Genomic DNA, 21,739 nt, shown 5'->3' with positions numbered 1-21,739 from the left:
CAATGACCTCTGTGTGCATTAAATAGAAATTCATTGCAGACACTAAACCACCTCTAAAATCATATTAAAAGGTTCTTTTTTTTTTTTTTTTTTTTAATTTTTCAAGTCAGGCTCTAATATGAACATTGACGCAGGTTGTTCTTGCTATAATCATTCCATTCATTTTTGCACAAACGGAGGACTGTGGACTTTGTACCCCATCACATCTTTTAATGGTCTGGATAAACGGGAGGAATTATAACAGCAAGAAAAACATGTCAGTGTTCGTTTGGGCACCTCGTTTTAGGACAGATTTAAAATATGGTGAACCTATCCTTTTAGCATCCTGTCAACCATCACCTAAATTACCAAAAACATATTTTCTCACTTATCTATAGTGGTATCTAGTGCAATGGGTTTCCTTTGTGCTGCTAAACTAATTTAGAAAATGGTAGTTAAAAAAAACTCCAAAGCAATTTGCCTTTTAAGAAACAATTTACTGCACTGGAAACATTTTTATGGGGACTATTATTTCAGTAGCACATAGTTACATAGCAGGTAAAATAAAACTATCTGCAGTGAGATGTGTGGATCATGAATAGAAACCAGAAAATTGTTTTTTCTTTCTATTCAAATGTACTTTTTCATTATTATCAACAGCACATACAGAATTCTATTCATCTCTGCTGTACTGAGGTGCTGCCATCTCAGAGGAGGATATCTCAAAAACTGGACACATTAAGCCAAATATCTGCATGGCTAGTTGAAGTAAGTGAGAAAATGTACTGTTTTGCAATTTGGGTGAACAAATTGGGTGTTTTAATAATGGGTATATTTAAATGGGAGATGCTATATATAATCCAGGACCCAGGACATTTTGCAGTACCCTACACCGAGGTCCAAAGTAGGAAAATACCCCTTTTTCTTCAGCTACTAACTACCGTTCCTCCTCTGGCTACCCAGCAGCAGTCTGGCGTTCTGGCTGACCTGTGCTTGGCATGGCAAAAGCGTCGTGTGTGAAGCTGCGGAAGCACTGAAAGTTTAATGTGCTGTGAGAGGTGAGGCGAGAGGATGTGCTGGAGTGACCTAGAAAAGCCTGCCGGCAGAGGGAGGGGTGTGCGGCAGGGAGATCAACGATGGAGGAAGAAGAGGAGGAGGAGGGGGTTGGCACTCGCTCTTACTCTCTCTACATCCAATACATCATCCTCCCTCAGTCCACATCTGTAGCTAAGCTCTGAGAGTGTGTACTTATTTTTTTTAAACATGGCTATCATTATCATGGCAGTTGAGTCATAGCTTTAAGGGATATGATACTGCGAGCCTGATGTGGCTTTGAGAATTACTCGAAAGCCTACGTTGTAAATGAGAGCAGTAAAGCATAAAAGGCTTCAGACAAATGTAAATTTTAATGTGACCGATTTAAATTTGGGTGTGGCTTTTAACAGAGCAATAATTTAATCTAAAATTGGGACAAGAAGCCCTGTCCCAGCAGGGAACAACACTGCTTGTGTTCTTTAAAAGACATCTTGCAGAGATGGTGCTCAGCATTCACAAAAACTAGATTAGATGTGTTTAAAATAAACACCAAATGAGTTTATTCACAATAGTGGTATTCCTACACTGCATTGAGACTGTTTAACACTGTGGCTTGATAGGTTTTTTATAGCACTAACAAAAAAAGACAATGATGCCCTCGACCAGTTGCTCACCTATGTCATCGTCAGTTCTGTCCATCGGGTCCTTCTCCAGGCAGTCCCGGACGATGTCCCGGCTCATGAGGGGGTCTGAAGCTCGCTCGATGTCCTCCTCATCGTCGTCCTCCTCGGAGTCGACTGCAGTCTCTGGCAGGCCACTCAGGTCCATGTCACCCGGTTCGTTCTCAGTGGCCTACAAACAGTGAACAGAAGAGAAATGTGTCAGCCATCTGTGATTACTGATAAAAAAAATGTGAAGGATTCAGCGTGTCCATCCCGACGTCAGCGACTGGCGACCTACAGCTGGCTGTAACCATAAGGTCACAGTTTCTGATCTCCGCCATGACCGGTGTGTCACATCTATAGCCACGTCTGCGCCCAGTACAAACAATACTCAAACTCAATAACAGCCAAATAAAGCAGATAAATAAAGCTCATGTTTGACTGTTTAACTTCAGTCAAAGTAAACAGCCAGTGTAAAAAAATCAGCATAATAAAGATACAGTGGTGCAGATTGCAACAGCACGCACTGCTGAAATCATTTTACAGTACCAACATCAGCTACGACACAGTACATTCCCCAACCGACAGAAAAATAAAAAAAGCCTCTGTAAACTTGCTGAGCAGATTTGATTCATTTCGTGAAATGGATTAGAAGTATTCAGTACAGTATGAGAAAGACAGGCGTCAACACTGCATACCAAACTGTCTGCTATGCATAGTAACAAGCTAATTAACTCCCAACTTTCCTCTCCTCTCCTCTCCTCTCCTCTCCCCCTCAGCAAACTCCACCGCCTGCCTCGCAGCCAGATCCTGTTCTTTGAAAGCACAAAGATGAAATATGTGTGGAACTGGGAAAATGAACTAAGATGAGGAGCGAAAGTAATGCAATTACTTGTGCATGAGCTAGACCAAATGCTATCATCAAAGAAAATATTTCTGTAAATGACAGAGAGGCCATATTGCCTGGTTCACGCTCACCCGACATGAAACCCTCTCACAGAACAAACCAAAGCATTCAGAGAAGGACTACAAAGCGACCAGCCCTGCTACCTCGCCCCGGTGTAGCAACAAACCTCTTACCTCGATGCGGTACCCCACCTCGAGCTTCTTAATAGAAAGAGAAGAAAAGGTCGTCTTTGCAAACTGTCCACAAAATTCCAGAGCCAGACGCATCTTCACCTCCCAGACCGTCAGTCTGCTTTTAATTTTTCAAGGCTCAAGAGTCCCAGTACCCGATCCCTCATCGAAACCCAATGTCATTTCTCCTCAAATGCCATGTGCAAAAGGCTCATTAATGATTCAGGCCAGTGTCTGAGAGGCCATTTGGGCGTCACCGGCGCACACCCTGGCGGGCGGGGCCGAGGCGGGGTCTGTTCATAAGATGCGGGTATAATATGTGTGAGGTTTTGATAGTGGAGCTTGGCAGGTTTAGAAAGGAGCGGTATACAATACAACGTTAGAGGTTACATATGTTCCAGAGCATCTGGTAATGGAGGAATAATATTGAGTACTCTTTGTCCTGAAACCGCAGACAGTTGCATATTGTCTGTTTTTCTACAAAGAGACACAACAGCGAGGTAGTTCTGTGCATAGAATATATAAGGAAACAAACATAAAACAGCAAAAGAGAACTAAAGATGTAAACAACGCACATTCCTTAGTAAATGCCACAGTGACTTTATTTGATTTCGACAAGGTGCAAACATTCGACACGCGACACAAAATCTGAGAGCCGACATATTTAAACAAAAGGTTGCCTTTGTGCTTTTGAGTTTGTGCATAGGTTCGTTTTCATGTCATGTGTGCATCAAAAATCCATAAATGTGCAGTAAGCATTAAGAGTCAGTGGGCAAGTCAGGTGTTGTTAATATTTCATCAGGGCTATTCTTGGATCAATGCTTTCAAAGTCCTTCTGAAGGACCAATTTCATGATTTATTCAGACACAAAACAGTACGCCATGTTGCCGGTGACGTGAGAATGATGTGGGACTCTTCAAAGGGTGCTTCAGTTGTAGAGGTGAGAGGAGGCGGAGAGCGGCGGCGGAGGAGGAGGAGGAGGAGGAGGAGGAGGAGTGGACCGGCACTTAAACTATTCATCAAAAATCTGTACCTCTATCTGCTCAGCAGTTCTTCATAACAGCATCAGCTAAATGTTGAAAATGTAATGTAGACTCAAATTAAAATTTAAGACCGCCGTGTTTCTTGGTACCATCAACTTCCTGTGATCTCGAGTGTAAAGAACCAGGCCTCCTCTGATCTGATTATTCAAAAACACCCCCAGTGAGGGCCGCAAACATCGCCAGTGATCTACTACGGCGCGTTATTAATTCTGAAAACGCTGCAGGGTGCAACTTTAGTTGACGATAAAAAGTAATGTTGCATAAAACAAACAGTTTGAAGAGTCATGCCGAGTACCCTAGGATAGTAAAAGACGTTCGTTTTAGTCTTTTTCTCCATTTTTAATGTTGTACATTTTAATTTTTTGCGCTGAATGGAAGCGGTAAAATAGTGAGAGAAGGGGGGGGGGGGGGCTTGGGATGAGAAGTAGTTAAGACCTGCGGACTGGCTGATAAAAGTAAACGACAGCTTCTATTCTTTATCTAACAACAACTGCCACTTAATCCCCTTCAGAGTGTTAATGCAGCGGTAACCCCCCCCCCCCCCCCCCCCCCAGGACTCATGAGATACATCTGAAGGGTCAGAGGATGATTAAGACGAGAGGAAAGAAGAAAAAAAATCACATTTCTGACACATAATAATGTTTTTTAGACCCTTCTCTTTCTTTGAATTACTAGATAATTTCACCTCTTCAAGCCTCTATAAAAGGAAAAATATCACTCTCACAAGTAGACGTGCTGTTGATTTAATTGGTCACAAGCCAAAAAGGTCGGGCATGACTGCTCCTGGCAGATTAACAGTGAACTAGGGCTGCAACTAATGATTATTTTCATTATTGATTTATCTGCCAATTATTTTCCTCAATTAACCAATTAATCGTTTTGTCTGTAAAATGTTTAGTTTAAAATGTTTAGTTTAAAACGCCCAAGAGCCCAAAGCGGCATATTCAATTTGCTTGTTTTGTCCGACCAACAGTTCAAAACCCCCCGAAAAGATTCAGTTTATTATCATACGAGACAACAAAAAAGCAGTAAATCCTCACATTTGAGAAGCTGAAACCAGCAAACGTAGGCATTTTTTTCTTGGGAAAAAAAAGATCCAAACAATTAATCGATAATCAAAACGGTTTCATTTTCTGCCGACTGACTAAATCGATTTACTGGACATGTATTCAGGTGAGACTGTGAAACCAAAAACAGCTTGTGTACTTGACAAAAACCTTTCCACAGACAGAGGTAAGCACGAGCACACAAATAAGTAGATCACCAGTGAGCTGAGCGGTGACGTCTGAGCACATGTGAGTGATCGGTTACAATCGGGAAAGATAAAAGAGATCGCACGAAACAGGAGGTGAGGTGAGGTGTTTAAACAGTGTGCAGAGACAGAAGAGCTGTTGCTACAGGTAGGTTAAAAGCTGTTTGAGTAAAGAAGTAAGATTAAGCAAAAGAGGATAGAGATTGAAGCAAGAAACCAGTACAGTGTTTGTATGCGTGTGTGTGTATGCGTGTGTGTGTGTGTGTGTGTGTTACAGAGAGACAGAAATCAAGAGAGCTGCTAGCAGATGGCTGTAAGACCAGGATCACAGACTGGGGACAGTAGAGCCTGTTCAACCAACCCCAGCCAGCCACAGCATGGCCAAACACACACACACACACACAACTCTGCAATAACACACACACACTCATACTATACAGGCTTCGCACGCAATTATAAAGCTGTATTTAAACAATTGGAGCCGACACACAAACGCGAGTCTGTAGAAAACAAAGTGATTCTGACTGATGCTCCCGAGCACCGTCGCAAGCACACTTACAAACACACACTCACGAATAAGCACACAGCAGGTGACAGTATTAGGAGCCAATGGGGTGGGTGCGCTATGTTAAGAGGATTAGTTGCAGGGTTTGGGGGCACAGTCACGAGATTTTGTGTGTGTTCTTTTGAGCTGAATGGTGTTTTATTTACCTCTGGGAGGTTAAGGTTGCTGGGCTGGGTTCTAATTTCACTTTTTCTTTATTCTTTCTTTCTTTAATCAGTGTTATTTACTCGTTACCTTAGTCACACCGGAAAACATATTCTGTTAAGTCTACTGTTAATGTCTGTAATATTTTAGCATTAAAAAAAAAAGGCATATTTTTTTGTGTTTAAGCTCCCCGTCACATGAGATTTTACGTCACAGCTCCCTGGGAGTTCTGTACTTCTGCTTTGAGGTGATGAGAGGCAGAGCTGGAGTCAGGATGTAGGCTGGACCACCTGCTCGCTGTCACCAGCCTGTCTGCTCGTCTCCTGCTGAGCGGTGTCACTGTCCTATTTGTGTCTTGTAGTCTATTTAACCGCCAAGCCTTTTACATTCTTTCCAAAAATGTTTTGCCCTACTTAATGAGAATAACCTGCATTCCCAGAGGTACAATTGTGCCTTCGACTTAACTGTCTCGCTAAAAGAAACCATACTTCCAATTACTTACACAGGCTTATCATAAGGTCTGATCAATAACATTAGCTCATCATTCATTTGATTAACATGTTAGTTAACACTAATTAGTATGCTGTAAAAAAAACACTCTATTGTCAAAGCATGTTAACCCAAAATAATTAAAGGTATCCTGTGGAGTTTGTTGTAGATTCACCGTTTTTTGAAAGAATTTGAAATTGTTTACATCCATGTTGCATGTTCGTCCTTGCCGTTGCAATACGTCTTCGCCCGTTACCACCACCAACCGTCATGTCGATCAGTGATATTGCGTGATATGATTGGCAGGTACTTTGTGTGTATCACATCACCCTTGTGCATGGATGCCCTTGTGGGTTGCACAAACAAACAAACTCCACAGGGTACCTTTAAGTTCTGACATTTGTTTCCACTATTTAAACTGTACTCATTTGGTTTTACACCAGTCTCTGATGTTTATAGTAGCTTAAAAGGCAAAAGTCAAACTACTCTTTTATTGTTTGCACTAGAGCCGACAAAGAAATAGATGCAAATTAGCACCAGAACGTGGTCCCTAGCTAGACTGATTTATCTACTTTGGAGAGTTTTAATCTCACGTGACCAACTTTACTAGTCAACAAACTATCACACCTACTTAATCATCGAGTGCAATCCAAGCTGGGGGTCCAGCGCCAGGTGGGGAGGCCTTACCTGGTAAATGTCTGACAGGCTGCTGCTTCCAGAGTCGCTGGTGATACTACATCCTGAGTGGCTGGAGGAGACGTGGGTCACCTGTGGGTGCAAGCCGTCGGCCAGGTGAAGTCTGCTGAAGTCTGCGGGGAGCTGCACATACACACACACAACATACACACAGATGGTCAGTATCAGCCGGCTCAGCCGCCACTGGTCACTCGCACTAACACGCATGCTGACTGCCAGGCGTTTGGTAACATACTTAGAGGCATGTTGGTCTAAACACATAACGTAGAGGAAAAAGTCTTCTATCTTAGATGTCTTTTTTTTTGCTTTCTTTCCATTTATTCGTTTCATTTTTCATAATTTTATAGTTGTTGCCTTTATCACTACTGGATAAGAGAGATTTCTGGTGAACTCAACAGTTGGCTGTGCGAGACAAGAGTCTTTCATGTGATTTATATGCCAACTATAAAAAATATGGCCCCTTTAGTCGTAATTGGACAACAGCTTATAAATACTCAAATTCTTTTTGTAATCATGAATAAAAGGGATTTATCTTTGTCTTTATTCCACTGCTGTGATTAAACAATATTAACGGAACAAAATATATGAATTAGTCCCACTGCAAGAGCTCAAACTAACAGATAATTTATTATCAAAGCGAGGAAAAAGCAGAAAAGGGAAGATGTTGATTAATTCATCTGACTTCATGGAATCAGTCAGAAACACTTCATGATAGGTTTATGGGACTGAATAAAGAAGTTCCCTCCCTCAATGTGCACTAAATCTGCTGTCCTGTTAATCCAGGAGTAAAAAAAAAAACTGAAAAAGGAAGTCTAAAAGGTCTCATGAATCACAGGAGCTTAGTGTTAAAGTGACAAAAGAAAAATGCTAAAACTTAAGTCGCATATTTTCTGCAGATATCAGCCGCGTTAGTCGTTAACTGCGCTGGAAGTCCTTTCATGAACTGAGCAAACATACAAGAAGCGCTGCATACATCAAGGAAATACCCTAATTAAAAGCACACAACACACATAAGCTAAATGAAAAGCAGGCTGTAATGGGGGAAGCCCCTCTGAGTAATTCATACAGTATAATATACCAGAAAACCCCGCTGTAATTAGCCATACTGTAAATGAACCAACCCAGTTTTTCTATGGAGATGACCCCGAAATGCAAAATACATAAGAAACCCCCCGCTGAAATTTTTAGAAGGGAGATGAATAAAACAAAAAAACAAGTATAGCAGCAGTAGTGCAGCAGTTTATTTGAAGAACGTGCTGTGTGTATGTGTGGAATATTTTATATATTAAGGCTTTGGTTTCAAACGGCGGTATATATAGCACTACTTTGACAAGATGATTCCTGGTGTGAGTAAACCCCAGTTATTCGATATCTCGACCCCTTTACACACAAATTATTAACATTCTCTTAATTTACAATGTGCATTTTATAGATGCTGAACAAATATTTGATTTTAACTGTGTTTTTTTAAATTAAATGTACAGAATATATTGTATCATATTGATAAAACTCATCATATCTGACCAGAATGCCGGAGGGAGAATTATGAATTTAATCAAACTGCATAAACTGGTTCACGGGGTCTATAGATATGAATATTTCATGGCTAAATGTTTTATTTACCAATATATATTTGATACTCAGCAGGGAAACTGCTTTGAGCCGCTTGCGACTCCACTTCTGGCTGTGGCAGATCATCAATATTAAATTTTTACACCTAAAAGTCAAATGTAGCTGATTTAACTAGGTTGCTGCATTCGTCATGTGATACTAAGAGCTACATCTAAACATCTTTAGAGTGGGTTCACTTACAGCTACTTATGAGCTGTCTGATGTTAAATCTCGATAGTAAACAACATTTGGAACTTCTTTTAATGTATGATGGTTTTAAATGTTTGCTCTGCACAGTTAAAACCAATCTGAGTGAGTGATGGTCACCGACTGTAAGTGCCAGTAAAGGAAGGTCAGACTGTGAATTTCAGAGAAGAAACTTTGCTCCGATAAATCCTGATGTAGGTGTGACATTGGACATATTGTGAAGACACTTTTCAGGCTTTTAGCTCTTCTTATCTGAGCTGTAAAAGGTCAAAAACGGTCTAGTATGCTGAGTGTCAGTGTCACTCGCCTCAAAATGCACTTTAAACAACAACACTGCCCTAAAAACATTTTTTTTGGAAATCTGGCTCAACAGTGACAACACTATGAAGTCTCACTTGGATGACAAATAGAAAAGATTAGATAGAATTACAACTTGGGAGGTTCATTTGCAACTAAATGGGAATGGGCTGTCATCTGTTCTCCAACGTACTCTAAGAAAACGTCTGTCGTCACAGCTCCAGAAGCTATCATCTGCTTTACAGCTTAATTAAAGAGTTTTGGAAATGGGAGGAAATGTGTTTTGCTGCCAGATTGAACACTGTTGAATACTGGAAACTAGTTTTGACTAAAAGATTTCTCAATATTCTGTATTATTGGATAGAGCTGCCGTAAAATTGCAGAGCTTGAAAGTGTTGTGGCACTGAATTGATTTTGCAGAAGGTGTGGAGGGTTATTTGGACACCTCCTTTCTGATCTGATGAAGATTTCCAGTATTTATAAAGGGGAAAATTAGAATATGAGATACATCTATTCACAGAGCGCCTTTATGTGTCAGTGACAAGAGAGTGAGAGCCAGACAGTTACAGCTCCTGTGGCACTGAGGTGTGATGTGATTACACTGTGTCAAAGATTGCCATCACGTTTAATTATCTGGATGGCTGCACTAACCAAAATGGTCGACTGGAGGGGCCAGTCAGTCACTAACCCCCCTCAGGCTGCTATTTCCCATCCCCTTGTCTGGTAGACTTCATTCTGAACGCCTCCAGCTGACTTCCACGTTATTATTACTGGCTGGACACTATTGTGTTAGTGTGATGAATCTCTTTGTCTGTATGTAACTGCAGCGATAAAATCCTCATCACTTTTGATGACTTTTGGGACAAAATGAGATTGTTTCAATATATCACACGAACCTCAAAATTGACATTATGGTGAACCATTTATATTTATTGTTGGATATCTGTTGTCAGAGTGTGTTATGGTTTTAACGCCCCTCTCCAACTTCAACTTTATTGTAATCCCAAAGGAAATTTAGTTTATACCCAGGGATTAAACACATAGATCAGAAGAAAGCACCAATTGTAACAAACACCAACTATCTCTAGTCAAAAACGTACAATATTAAACATAAAACATACAAATATTACAGGATAAGTCTTTTCCTCAGTCTGTCTGTGCAGCCGAAGCCTGATAAAAACATTTTCTTCCTTGTGCCATAAAGTGTCATTGTCGCCCAAAAATTAAAAACATATAAATAAGCACTGGGTGACACATTTCTTCATTGCAATGAAGACAAACACTGTAGCTTAACTTGAGTCAATCCCACATACACTCTCCTGGTGCCAAAAACACTACAACTAGTGCAACAAATCTGCAAAAAAATAGTCCCCATCAAATGCACTTTCAACTCCTGTTTGAATAATATTTGCTAAAAACTACAGTGCCCAGCATTTCAAGAGATTTATTTAGCCTTTGTGAATGTGAATATATATGTGTGACTTGTTTTTAAAGATAAACATCTTTTAGCTGCAGATAGGGGAGAAAAAAGTCATAAAGTATTTAGCAATGCACTAAGATGTTGTTGTTTTGATCTTTTCATAACACAGAATATCACTAGCTTTGTCCTTTGAGAATACAGAAATATATACTTTAAAAAAGAAATACTATACATAAAGATACTACTGCCATTTAAAAATCAAAGCAAAATCTGACATCATGTAAATGTTAAAATATTTTTGATTTATGAGTTGAAATGCACCAGGTATAAATTAATTGAATATTTTCATTATTGAGAGTGCAAGACTGGTCATATGGATTTTGTCAATATGGTCTTCCAACCAGGCAACAGAGTGGTCGACATGTCAATATTAATATCCCCACTGGTTTCCACAACCAATTAGAAAGGTCCCACCTCCTCCCAACAATCCCCCCTCCCCCTTACATACACAAGCCCCTCCCCCTGGAAAGAGGGAGAGATAACGGGAGGGGAGGAAAGAGGGATAAAGGGAGAGGATAATAAACACTAAATCCTTTCTCTACAGTCATTTAGGTCATCCGTCTGTCGGTCAATAAGCCAGGGTCCATTCAGTCCATAAGCATGTGGTCCATTGACCTCTTCGGCCCAATGGCATGCACGAGACTGGGCCAAGATGGATGCCAGCACAACAATAATGACACGCACTCATTAAGCTTTTCCAATCAGTAGCACGATGACACGGCAATACATATACAGTGCTGTTAACCTCGATCGAACTGCAGAGTCTATATTAGCATGCTATTGTTTAAATTTGTTGCCGATGTGCTCGACATCAACCGTAGCATGAAAATTGTGATTCGTCTCCTACCTTAAAAGTATGTAGGCCTCTCTGTACGCCTGTGCTCCACATTCAACGCTCTCTCGAAAACAAATGAAGTGAGCTCTGCAGAACTCGGAGCCAAAAATACGTACAATCAGCTGTCACAGGAGGATTAGGCACTGCTCTAATGCTCAAGCCACAACACTCAGTTCTGACTACATGTGAGCAGATGTGGTGCTGTTTAAATTACACTGTAGACCTAATGACCTAGATTGCTGGGTGGAAGCCCTGGGTGGAAGCGCTGGCTGGCTCTCAGTCTCTTTACCGCCTTTATATGCTGGGGGTGAATCTGTGCTACTAGACTAGATGTCCATTACTGAGGGTGGCCAAGCTCTGAAATGCAACCCTCCATGGTGTACAAAAGGATGCAAGAGTGTCAAAAACAAGCCTCATAGATTCACTTAAGACATTCAAATTCAAATAGCAGGTTTAATAGGTTTAAATTATGAAGCAAAACACAACAACAAAATGAATTTTCCTCCTGAATTCAAGCAGCTAAAACTGCCTGAAGCTGCACTGTTCCTTTCAAACATTTCACATGTGGTTTTAACTTTGTCTGCTTATTAAAGAATGGAGGACTGCCAATGTTGGAAGGCTAAGAGACAGCAGGCACATCCCAGAGTTTCCCCTGACCATGGTGGCAGCTTCTCGCTTTCCTGAGCCCGGCGGATCAAGAGATTAAAACCCTTTCGGCGGGGAGTCCGATTAAATGGGCCTGATATGCTCACTGGGCTTTCCCCTCCCTAGTTACGGCTCCACCAGTCAGTACCTCACAAGTCAGCAGTTTGTTTACAGTTTTCATATTACTGACAGTTTTTAACAAGATTATAAGGGACATAGTTGATGAAATGCATCTATGCATGCCATAAGTTCAGGTAAATTAAAAAAAGTTACATTTGTGGTACAGAAAAGTATATCAGTGTAAGTCCCAACTCACAGTTTCTATCTGATTTATTATCCAAGCTAAGCACAGCTACATTTGGGCACTGATCTTCAGTGTGTGGCCATCAATTCCATAAAATGTTCAAAGATAAGGAGACAGCATTCATGGCTAAGCTATCACCAAAAGATGGCTCCATAAAAGGTCCATGAAAACCTAATAAATCAACACGGATTATACTGAAGTCGATGTATGTCTTGTTGGAGTAAATATAAAATAAAAAAAAGGTCTACAGAGGGAAGATAAGCAATCTTATAACAGCCAATTGTCATGAGCCTATGATGGTGATGTCATTACTGTAATAAGATCTGGTGGCTGGTATTTACTCTACCCATGTTGTGTTTCCTGCTGGGCTAATTGAATATTTACACAAGTCACCATTAACATGCTAAAAACTTAACACAACAATGAAATGAAGTAAGAGGGAGAGAAAATAAAGAAATACAAGACAGTCAGAGAGCGAACGATAAACATAGTGACAACATAAACTAAATTGACAAATTTTTCTCCTATCTTCACTGACAGCAGGATATGAAGCTAACTTCCACATGCTGAAAGACAGCCAATTGAAAAACAAGCCAAACTAGGATTATTGCACTCCTGTTTGTCTATGTTTTACATAATTGCCATTTGTGTTAACTTGCTGGCTTGTCTGCTTGTTTAGTCTAAATTGAGGTGCATGTGTGTTGTTAATCAAGTTCTGGCTGTGGAAACAATTATATCCTGCCAACTCTTCTTGAACTAGAAAGATGTGCTATTTGAAGACACATGTGCTGTTTTCCCTTTCCTTGAGAAAAATAGTAACCTTATAATAAATGTTATGGTGATATTTTAAGTGTGTGGCTACCGCTCACTTGGCCCACTTTTGCTTGATTCCTGGAAATCCAGTCAAATCAATGCCGAAAGATCTATTTCAGTGAGGGTATTACTCAAATGAAACAGCACATAGAGTCTATGGATTATTACAGACACACCACATTAGCATGAAAATGCCATGAAGTATGGTATCAAGGTACAATTAACAAACCATTAGATGCTAAACTGTAGTATGCATTTAAGTCCCTATAGCCTAGTAAAATCACAGAGTGCATATATAGAGTGCATTACTATACACACTTGTGGAGAATTGCTTTTGGCTCTATATGGTATATAAAAGGCATAAAAGAGATAATGAAATCCACTCAAGATGATAAAATCAGAAAACACGAGTAATTAATCAATCACTGTCCAAAAACGTGCAAATATATAATTTTAAAAATCAGAATGTTTACTGCATTTGATACAAAGACCCACAAGAAAGATAATTGGTATATATAGGATATATAGGCCTCCCTGAGGGAAGCTGCACAAACTGTGGGGAGGGTGGATGAGATATGTCATCAACAGTGACACATCTATGACTATTATAGGAATATTAAGGTGATTTTTCGTTTGGCATCCGTGCTCTTCAATCCAGGAACCGTCCATCAGTGTGATTTACAGCGCTGCCTGTGTGCGTGCGTGTGTGTCTGTGTGTACGTATACGTGTGGTCCTGGTGTGTGAGTGATGCCAGCGGCGCTGACAGCCGATCAATCCGTTTACCGTTCAAGTGCAGATCAGTTCAGGCCTCCAAGTGTCTGCTGGAGCTGCTGGCTGCTTCCAGCACCACGGACAGCGCCACCAGCAGCGGTAAATAAACCGGTGGGTCAACTAGTCCAACAGCTGGTGATCACAATGAGTCAAAATCCCCCCCAAATTACTACCGAAAAACCATCTATATTCTTGTCAAGGTGTCGATCTAGTCACTTTAAAACAACCAATTTCAGTTGCCATAACGCTATTAGGGCTGTAATAGCTCCTCCAGGCTAAAAGGTGGGATAACTGAATTTAGGGCAGCTTCATCTTTGCACACATGACACCACCTCCCATCAAACCACCCTCATCTATGGCTTGTACTGAATTTCTTTTCCTCTCCAACGTAAATGACAGCTGGCGTGGTTAATTTCATGGGCATATCTTATAGAGCTACGATCACCTCAGTACGTCGTAAAACATAATGAGGGCAGAGACGTCGGTCGTTAAACACACGCGCATCTGCACCGCTGGATGTGTGTGTGCTTAATAAAAAGGAAAAAAATCACTATAATATCTCTACAGGCCTCGATAATGCATCTTTGAATTTTTATTGGCCACATATTGTTTATATGGTCCCACTTCTTCTAAAATGTACTCCGATATGTTTTTATAACATTTATTTTACTAGAACATACTAGGCCTATAAGATCAATAGTCTCCTTAAAATTCACGCAAGTGTGCGTGTGTCTGCGCGCGTGAGTGACAGCAAGCACATGGCGGCCGTTTCTAGTACAACACACTGACACACATCGGAGGCTCGACAGGGCAATAATCAGCCTCTGATCAACCCGTTCGGGTTTCTGTCGCGTCCTTGGCCTGCCCTGCGTTCATTCATCTTGTACAGGCTCGATAGAAATCCGATGCACATCCATTATAAGGCCGGTAATCATATCTGGTCGGTCATAAATGAGGTGGGGGGGCTGAGGAGAGGGGGGGATGAAGAGAAAACGTTGCACGTCGATAGGCTACTTACCGGGGTTTTATCTTGCTGGCTCGGGACTCCATTGCTGTCTGATGCTGCTAATGGTTTCATAATGAAAAAATGTTCGCCGGGCTAAAATCTAACATCCCGGACCTGCTCTATGCCACAGCATAGACCCCCATTTTCATCCAAGCCGCCTGCCCTCTCCCCTCCCTCGGCTGCACCGTCTCTCTGGAAGGAGGCGGCGGCTTGACAGTTTTGGGAGTATCCGCTGTTCCTTGGCCTGATTAGACTCTCCAAACCAACACCAGCTTCTGCGTTTATTCCAGCCTCCCCGCTGCTTCCCGGAGAAATATCTTAAAACCACAGAGGAGGAGGAGAAGGAGGAGGAGGAGGAGGAGAGGGAGAGGAAAAAAAAAATCCTTTTATCCAAGCCGAGGACGAGCCAGCTTCTTCTCTCCCCGCGTTTGACAATCACATCTCCAGCAGGAGAACACCGGCGCGCCGATAATAAAGCAGAAAACAGGAGGAAAAAAAAAAAAAGATGAGAAAAATGGCTGACAACACTTTCACTCACGTTTGCTCCCTCCGCCTTCCCTCTCTCTATCTCTCTTCCTCCCCTCCCTCTTCCGAAAGTAAAGCTACACACACGCAAACACACACACGCAGACGCCTTTATGCACCATTAGATTATTTGAAGACCGAGACGCCTGCAGCCTCCACCGAGGTACTGTACGTTAAACCCAGCGGTTTGTTTGTAACGGGAGCAGGGGGATGTGTGTATGTGTGTCAGGGGTGGAGGAGGGGATGGGGGGGAGATGGTGGTGGTGGTGGTGAAGTGGGGTGGGGTGTGTGTGGGGGGGGGGTAAGGACCTCCTCCCTGCCTGACAGTGATGCTGTAAGAGCAGCCACTATGGCTGTGCTGCTCTGGAGGGCTTACAACACCCCCAGCAGCAGCAGACAGAGAGATGGAAAGAGGAGAAGGGCGGATGAGTAAATGAAAGTGAGGAGGAGAGATGAGACGGAGAGATGAAATGAGATGACATACAAAGCAAAGCGCCAGGCGAGAGCTGATACACAGTCGAGTGGTGGCAGGAAGAAGAAGAAGAAGAAGAAGAAGAAGAAGGAAAAAAAAGCAGAATCAAACGGTAGCAAGATAGATGGATGGATGATAGGGGTGATAGAGAGATGGAGAGGAGAACAGTGCGAGTAATGCCATTATCACGCTCACTTCGGCACAAGACCGCGCGGCTGGAGCCGGTTGGCATAGTAACGGAATGAAGGAAAGCCATTTCCTGGGCGGAGAGACAGAAACAGAGAGACAGCAGCACTTCCTCTTGAGAGGGTGAGTAAAAGAGACAGACTAGGGGGAGAAAGAGTAGCATCACTTCTTGAGAGGCTGAGAAGGAGAAGAAGAAGAAGAAGGAGACAGGGCTTGAAGATGCAGGCAGAGGAGCAAAAAAAAAAAAAAAACAGTTCAAAATGGGCCAACAGCAGCAAAACATTGAGACTGGCAGCAATGATGTCACTGTCACTGTCACTCAGCTGGAATAGCCATGGCAACTGGGTGAGCACCCGCACCCAGCCATCCAGCCTTCCCCCCACCCCCCCCCCCACCACCACACACACCCTCCAGGGCCTTCAGTTGCTGTGGCGACGGAAGCAGCGAGACATGGTGAAATAGAGGAGGGAGGGGAGAGGAGTGTGTGTGTTTGTGTGTGTGTGTAAACGAGAAAGAGACAGGAGAAAAAGTGGCAATGGCACTTCACCCTCACTCAGCTGTACTACAATGAGCAGCAGCGTCACCGACACAGCTTCGAATGAAAAAAATAAACAACACGCTTACACCTCTCTGCTTTGTGAAGAGGAAGAGCAAGACTAGGAGTGTGTGTGTGTGTGCGTGTGTGTGTGTGTGTGTGTGTGTGTGTGAGAGGGCAATAATCCTCCAGAGACTCTGGATATTGGAGACATAGATGGTCCCATATTTGAAGGAGGTCTCCTGACAAAGATATGAGGAGGACGGGACGTCACAGGGAACAATGGGGGGGGTTAAAGGCCAACCGAGACAATAAACAGCAGACCTGCAGCGGTTCATTTCAGCAGCTCAAAACACAAAATAATACAGACCGGGGGCTGTCATTATTTACACGTTGATTCTATAGAAGATGAAGCAGCGCGTCACCAAGAAGTGTCACAGTTCAAAGAGTAGATATGACATTTATTTTTTATTTCCGTTACTTGTCATTTTGTTGTCATACCATTTTTTTTTTTCTGCAATTTTGACAGTGTCAATCATTTTCTGCTATCTTGTTCCTTTGCAGCTATTTGCTTGTCATTGTGATGTTAAGAAAAATGAGAGACAGAACTGTTTTCATATTACAAAATATTAACACCTAAAACACCATTTAAGTGTTAAAATGATTAGTTAGTATCATGTAGTCTACTGACAGAAAATTAATATACAACAATTTTAATAACCAATTATTATTAAAGCTATATATCAAGAGATATTAAGATAATTTGGCCTTTTTTTTTTAAAGCTTTAAGATTAAAGCTTTTTATTTTGTAAACTGTATGTTTTGGGGTTTTGGACTGTTGGTTGAAGATGATGTCCCTTTGGGCTCTGGGTAGAGATGCACTGATAAAGATACTGATAGTATCATATCAGCACGATACTGACTCAAATAGCTGGATCGGGTATCGGTGGCAATGGGCTGATCTGGTATTGGATACCATTATTTTTAAAAATAGCAATTCAGTACATTTATCTATCTATTTATTTGTTACATTTTATTTTATAAAGTTAGGAAAGCAATGTTAAAGTCAAGCCTGATGTTGTCTTACACATGAAATAATGATCCCAGTGTCTTTCACACAGTGAGGCGTACAGTTTATTAATTTAACACGGGTATCGGATCACTACTCGGTATGGTCCGATAACAAAAGCCCAGGAATCAGTATCGGGACTGAAAAAAATCAGATCGGCGCGTCCACAGCTCTTGTGATGGCCTTTTATAGAACCATTTTATAGATTAAACAATAATAAAAGTCCATCAATAATGAAAAAATAATTAATAGCAGCTCTGCATTATTTATATTCATGATACTAAAAATGAGCTTCGATGTACAAACACCCACATACAAAGACTCTCAAATACTATAATAGTTACTGATGATGATTAATGAACATTTGAAAATTAACAAATAATCAAAACCAATAAAAAAACACTTGATGCATTTATTTATTTTTTTTGTTGTGTATCCAGACAGCTGAGGCTGGAGCTTTTTTGTCACGGTGAATAAAGAGCCTGGTCGATCTGCCTCAGACAATGCCTTGAAAGCGGCGTTGTACGAGCTGGTTTTGGAGCTGCTCCAGTCAAAGCAACGGGGGAGGTGAGTGGGAGGCAGTGAGGGGGGGGGGGGGGGGGGGGGGTGGAGACCCGGTATGACATCACCTCCTCCTGCCTTGAGCAATGATGTAATGTATCAAAACAACAAAAAAGCTCAGGTGTTTTGCTGTGCAGCCCGGGTTATTAATGTCTCCGACAATCGCCAGGGGGGGGGAGGACGACGACGACCAGGGCATCATTACATCACCGCGGCAACGGGGTCGCGTCTGGGAAATATCAGACCTACATCCCAGCCCAACCCCCCTCATGTTTAAAGCTTTCTAGGAACAAACAAGCCTATTAATCTTTTTTTTTTTTTTTTTACTGACTAATCACAAGCTAAATGTAAAGTGAGAGAGGCGGGGGGAGCATTGATCTTGGAGGATTGTGACAGTGACGTGAAAAACGCCACTTGAGAATAACATTAATGCACTCACGCTCAATTGCGGTGTGTGCTAAATGCATGAGGGGTGTGTGTGTGTGTGTGTGTGTGTGTGTGTGTGTGTGTGTGTGTGTGTGTGTGTGTGTATAGAGAGAGAGGGGGTGGTGCCTCATCTGCCATTCGTAAACAGTCTGTGAACCCGGTGTGGCTGTAACTGTTCCATGCATTACAGCAGAGGCCATGTGATTGTGTTTTGCTTGCTGATGCGTAGCATTAGAGCTGTAAAAACCCCATTACTGTGCTGGATGACACACACACACACGCGCACACACACACACACACACTGTTTCACAGGGTTCAATGTAGAAAATTCAAACAGAAATACTGAGAAGGAAAAAAACGGATTATTACGTGACGTCTTTGAAAGTCATCCATCTTCTTTAACTCCGTAATTCAACTTCAAGCTCAGAAAAACAAAGTTCAAGCATTTTTTTCGGCGATTTTATGCAAAATAAAACAACAGAGCGAGATCAGATCTTTCTGCATTGCAATCATACACCAGTTGAGATAAAAAAAAAAAAACAGTCCTTCAGCACAATAAAGTACAAGATAAATCACCTCGCTGCATTTACAGTCAGATGCGAACACACAAGCACATTTCCATGAGGACGAGCCGTTTCATGTTAAATAACCGACTATGGCGAACTTTGTCATATCTGCAGTGGCTCAGTTCCTCATCTGCAGTATTTCACTTCCTCACCTGAAATTCTTTGTTCTGGGGAATTTCACCATTTCTTTTAACCAATGCCGATTTGATAGCAAGAAAGTGGACACGAGGGTTAAGATGATAGCAGAGCTCACGCTAACCAGAGCTCTGTCCACTCAGAGCTGATATCGCTGTAAAGAATGTGATTGGGTGATGGGTGTTTGAATAATGGTGATTTTTTACACTGTTAGAGTTAAAGGATAAGGCATCTTTTTCTTACAGTCAACAAATCCAATGTGAAAACCAAACCAACCGATGCATTTGTCTGTCGCTCTGTACTTTCAGACTTCTTTACCCTGTTTGTTGCAGTCTTAAACAACCGGTCACAAATACACAAACACGTGCATGTGCATTTGTTAGGGACTTTTTTCCAGATGTGGATTAATACCCCTGCACCGGTCGGCGAGTTAACAGCAAAACAAGACGAGGATATCAAGAAAGCGAGGAGGAGGAGACAAAAAAATCTGTAAAAACTGTACTTTGACCATCTGACAGCAAACACAGGATCAGTCAGTGAGAATCTAAAGCAACAAAACTCCATCATCATTCATCACCAGATGCTGAAAGTTCAAGTTCCCACATCTTACTTGACTTTCAATGAGTGAGCAAGCTAGTTTAAACTTCAGGACAAATGGCTTCTCATGGACACACACACACACGGGCTATTATGGGATCAAAGTCGACATACTCAGATGTATTGATCTGCGTCTAACCTTGTTCAGTGAATCTGTTTGCGAGCCAACAGAAGGCCGCACGTAGAGAAAACACAGCGCTCCTGACTGCCAGCTCGGTGCATTAATCCTTGACGTCAGTCCCATTACAACAGCTCTAAATAGCATTGTTAGAACCAGAAAGATGATCTAATAAAGAGACTGTGTTTTCATAGCCGCCACAGCCCAAAGGCTTATTTCATTTATCAAGCCGTTGTCACCTGCACGCTGCTCTGAAAATAATTTGGCAGAAACACAGGCAGCCAGGCACGTTTAAAAGATTACACTTGTAGGTTCACGGGGGCAAACATCTGTCATGCCCCTGCAGCTGTTACAAGGTGCATAAATCATAAAGAACCAAATGAATAGAAGAGAGATGCTTTTAGAGAGTGACTGGCGACGTTCTTGGGAGTTGTGTTTGAGGTTGATCAGTAACTAGAAGTTTCCGGATTGAGTTATAGACTAACTGTGGAAGGTTACGAACTGGAAGTCTTTTACTTAACAATGATGGAGGGGGAAGGGGCTGGAGACGAGCGGTCTTAGTATGTCAGGTAAGCTAAAGGTACAGTGCATAACAAGAGTCTACAGCCGCACACCTACCAATGACAATCTCAACATGTTGACGTTTTCTATGTGTTTGGTCAGAAACCAAAGTGTTGGGATTTTTTTTTATTTTGACCTGTCAATGGCACAAGAGGAAAACAGTATCACTACAATCAGTAGTAGATCGCCACCTCTGGGCACCATGAATGTCTGTTAAACATTTCATGGTAATCCATCCAAATTGGATGATGAGCTATTCAGTCAGTCAGGACCCTAGACCCTAAGAATTGATAAAAAGTGTTAACTCAGTGCGTTTGAATTTAGGCAACATCACCATAAAGTACATCTGAACTCAATTGTTCATGTTAGTTGTACCTTCCCAAGAAACTACAAGCCTTTGCTGAAAAATTGCTCCTATTTATATGTTTTTTCTTTTTGGAGATAAACTGACCAAACCGACGTTATCATTTGACATTTCTAGCACAACTCTGCCTTTCAAAAGCCATACGGGATAAAATCCATCACAGAAGAGGCAGAGAAACCAATTTTCCCAACAGACAGTACCTTCAATTCACAGTTTTTTTTTTGAAACTCCTTCTACTAGTTATTTTTATATACAGCTATGAGGGTGCAAAACAACTTGTCAGAGATAATGACAAACTGTTGAGTAAGAGGGAAGAGTCAGGGGTGACTATTTCCTTGATGAGACAGAGTCATTACGGCCGATTTAAAACTGCTTTTACTGTGTAATTTGTTGGAAAATGTGTCAAGTCAGATACAAATGGATCTGCGTGTTAATTGATATCATTATTTTTAACAGTTCATCACATTGTGCAACTTTATGTAAGAAGATATTAACTCTAGTCATTTTTATTCTCTATTATCTCTTTTTTTTCACATCTAATGTTCACAACTGTTGTTTTAAATTGAACGTCGCAAACACCAGACCGCTGAAATCACTCTGTCATCATCTTCCTATCTGGTGTTATGTTACTGTCTATTCTAAACATTAATACGCAATTAAGGCGCTGTGCACCCAACATGAAGCGAGACAGTCGTACAAATTTTATTTTTAG

At 41.6% G+C, this 21,739-nt stretch overlaps 1 protein-coding gene and 1 long non-coding RNA gene across 7 annotated transcripts in view; one reads left to right on the top strand and one right to left on the bottom strand.

Annotated features, from left to right (window-relative positions):
* rapgef2b (Rap guanine nucleotide exchange factor 2b) overlaps positions 1 to 21,739 on the bottom strand; it is a 111,903-nt gene that overhangs the window by 23,272 nt on the left and 66,892 nt on the right. For 5 of the 6 annotated variants that reach the window (XM_044363153.1, XM_044363149.1, XM_044363152.1 and 2 more), the window contains 2 exons: positions 6,934 to 7,065; positions 1,689 to 1,866 (listed from right to left, as the gene is read on the bottom strand). In XM_044363153.1, the coding sequence (XP_044219088.1) occupies positions 1,689 to 1,866; positions 6,934 to 7,065 (310 nt within the window). The remainder of the gene's footprint in view (positions 1 to 1,688; positions 1,867 to 6,933; positions 7,066 to 21,739) is intronic. The other variant, XM_044363154.1, reaches the window with a different exon arrangement.
* Positions 376 to 21,149, top strand: LOC122990039. The gene is made up of 3 exons (XR_006405234.1): positions 376 to 386; positions 14,378 to 14,386; positions 20,634 to 21,149. It is a non-coding gene; the product is annotated as an uncharacterized LOC122990039 (long non-coding RNA).

The sequence above is a fragment of the Thunnus albacares genome, chromosome 10, assembly GCF_914725855.1.
Source record: "Thunnus albacares chromosome 10, fThuAlb1.1, whole genome shotgun sequence".
NCBI classification, from domain to species: Eukaryota; Metazoa; Chordata; class Actinopteri; order Scombriformes; family Scombridae; genus Thunnus; species Thunnus albacares.
The sequence above is the reverse complement of the archived record's forward strand: the minus strand, read 5'-3'. Positions and strand labels throughout refer to the sequence as shown.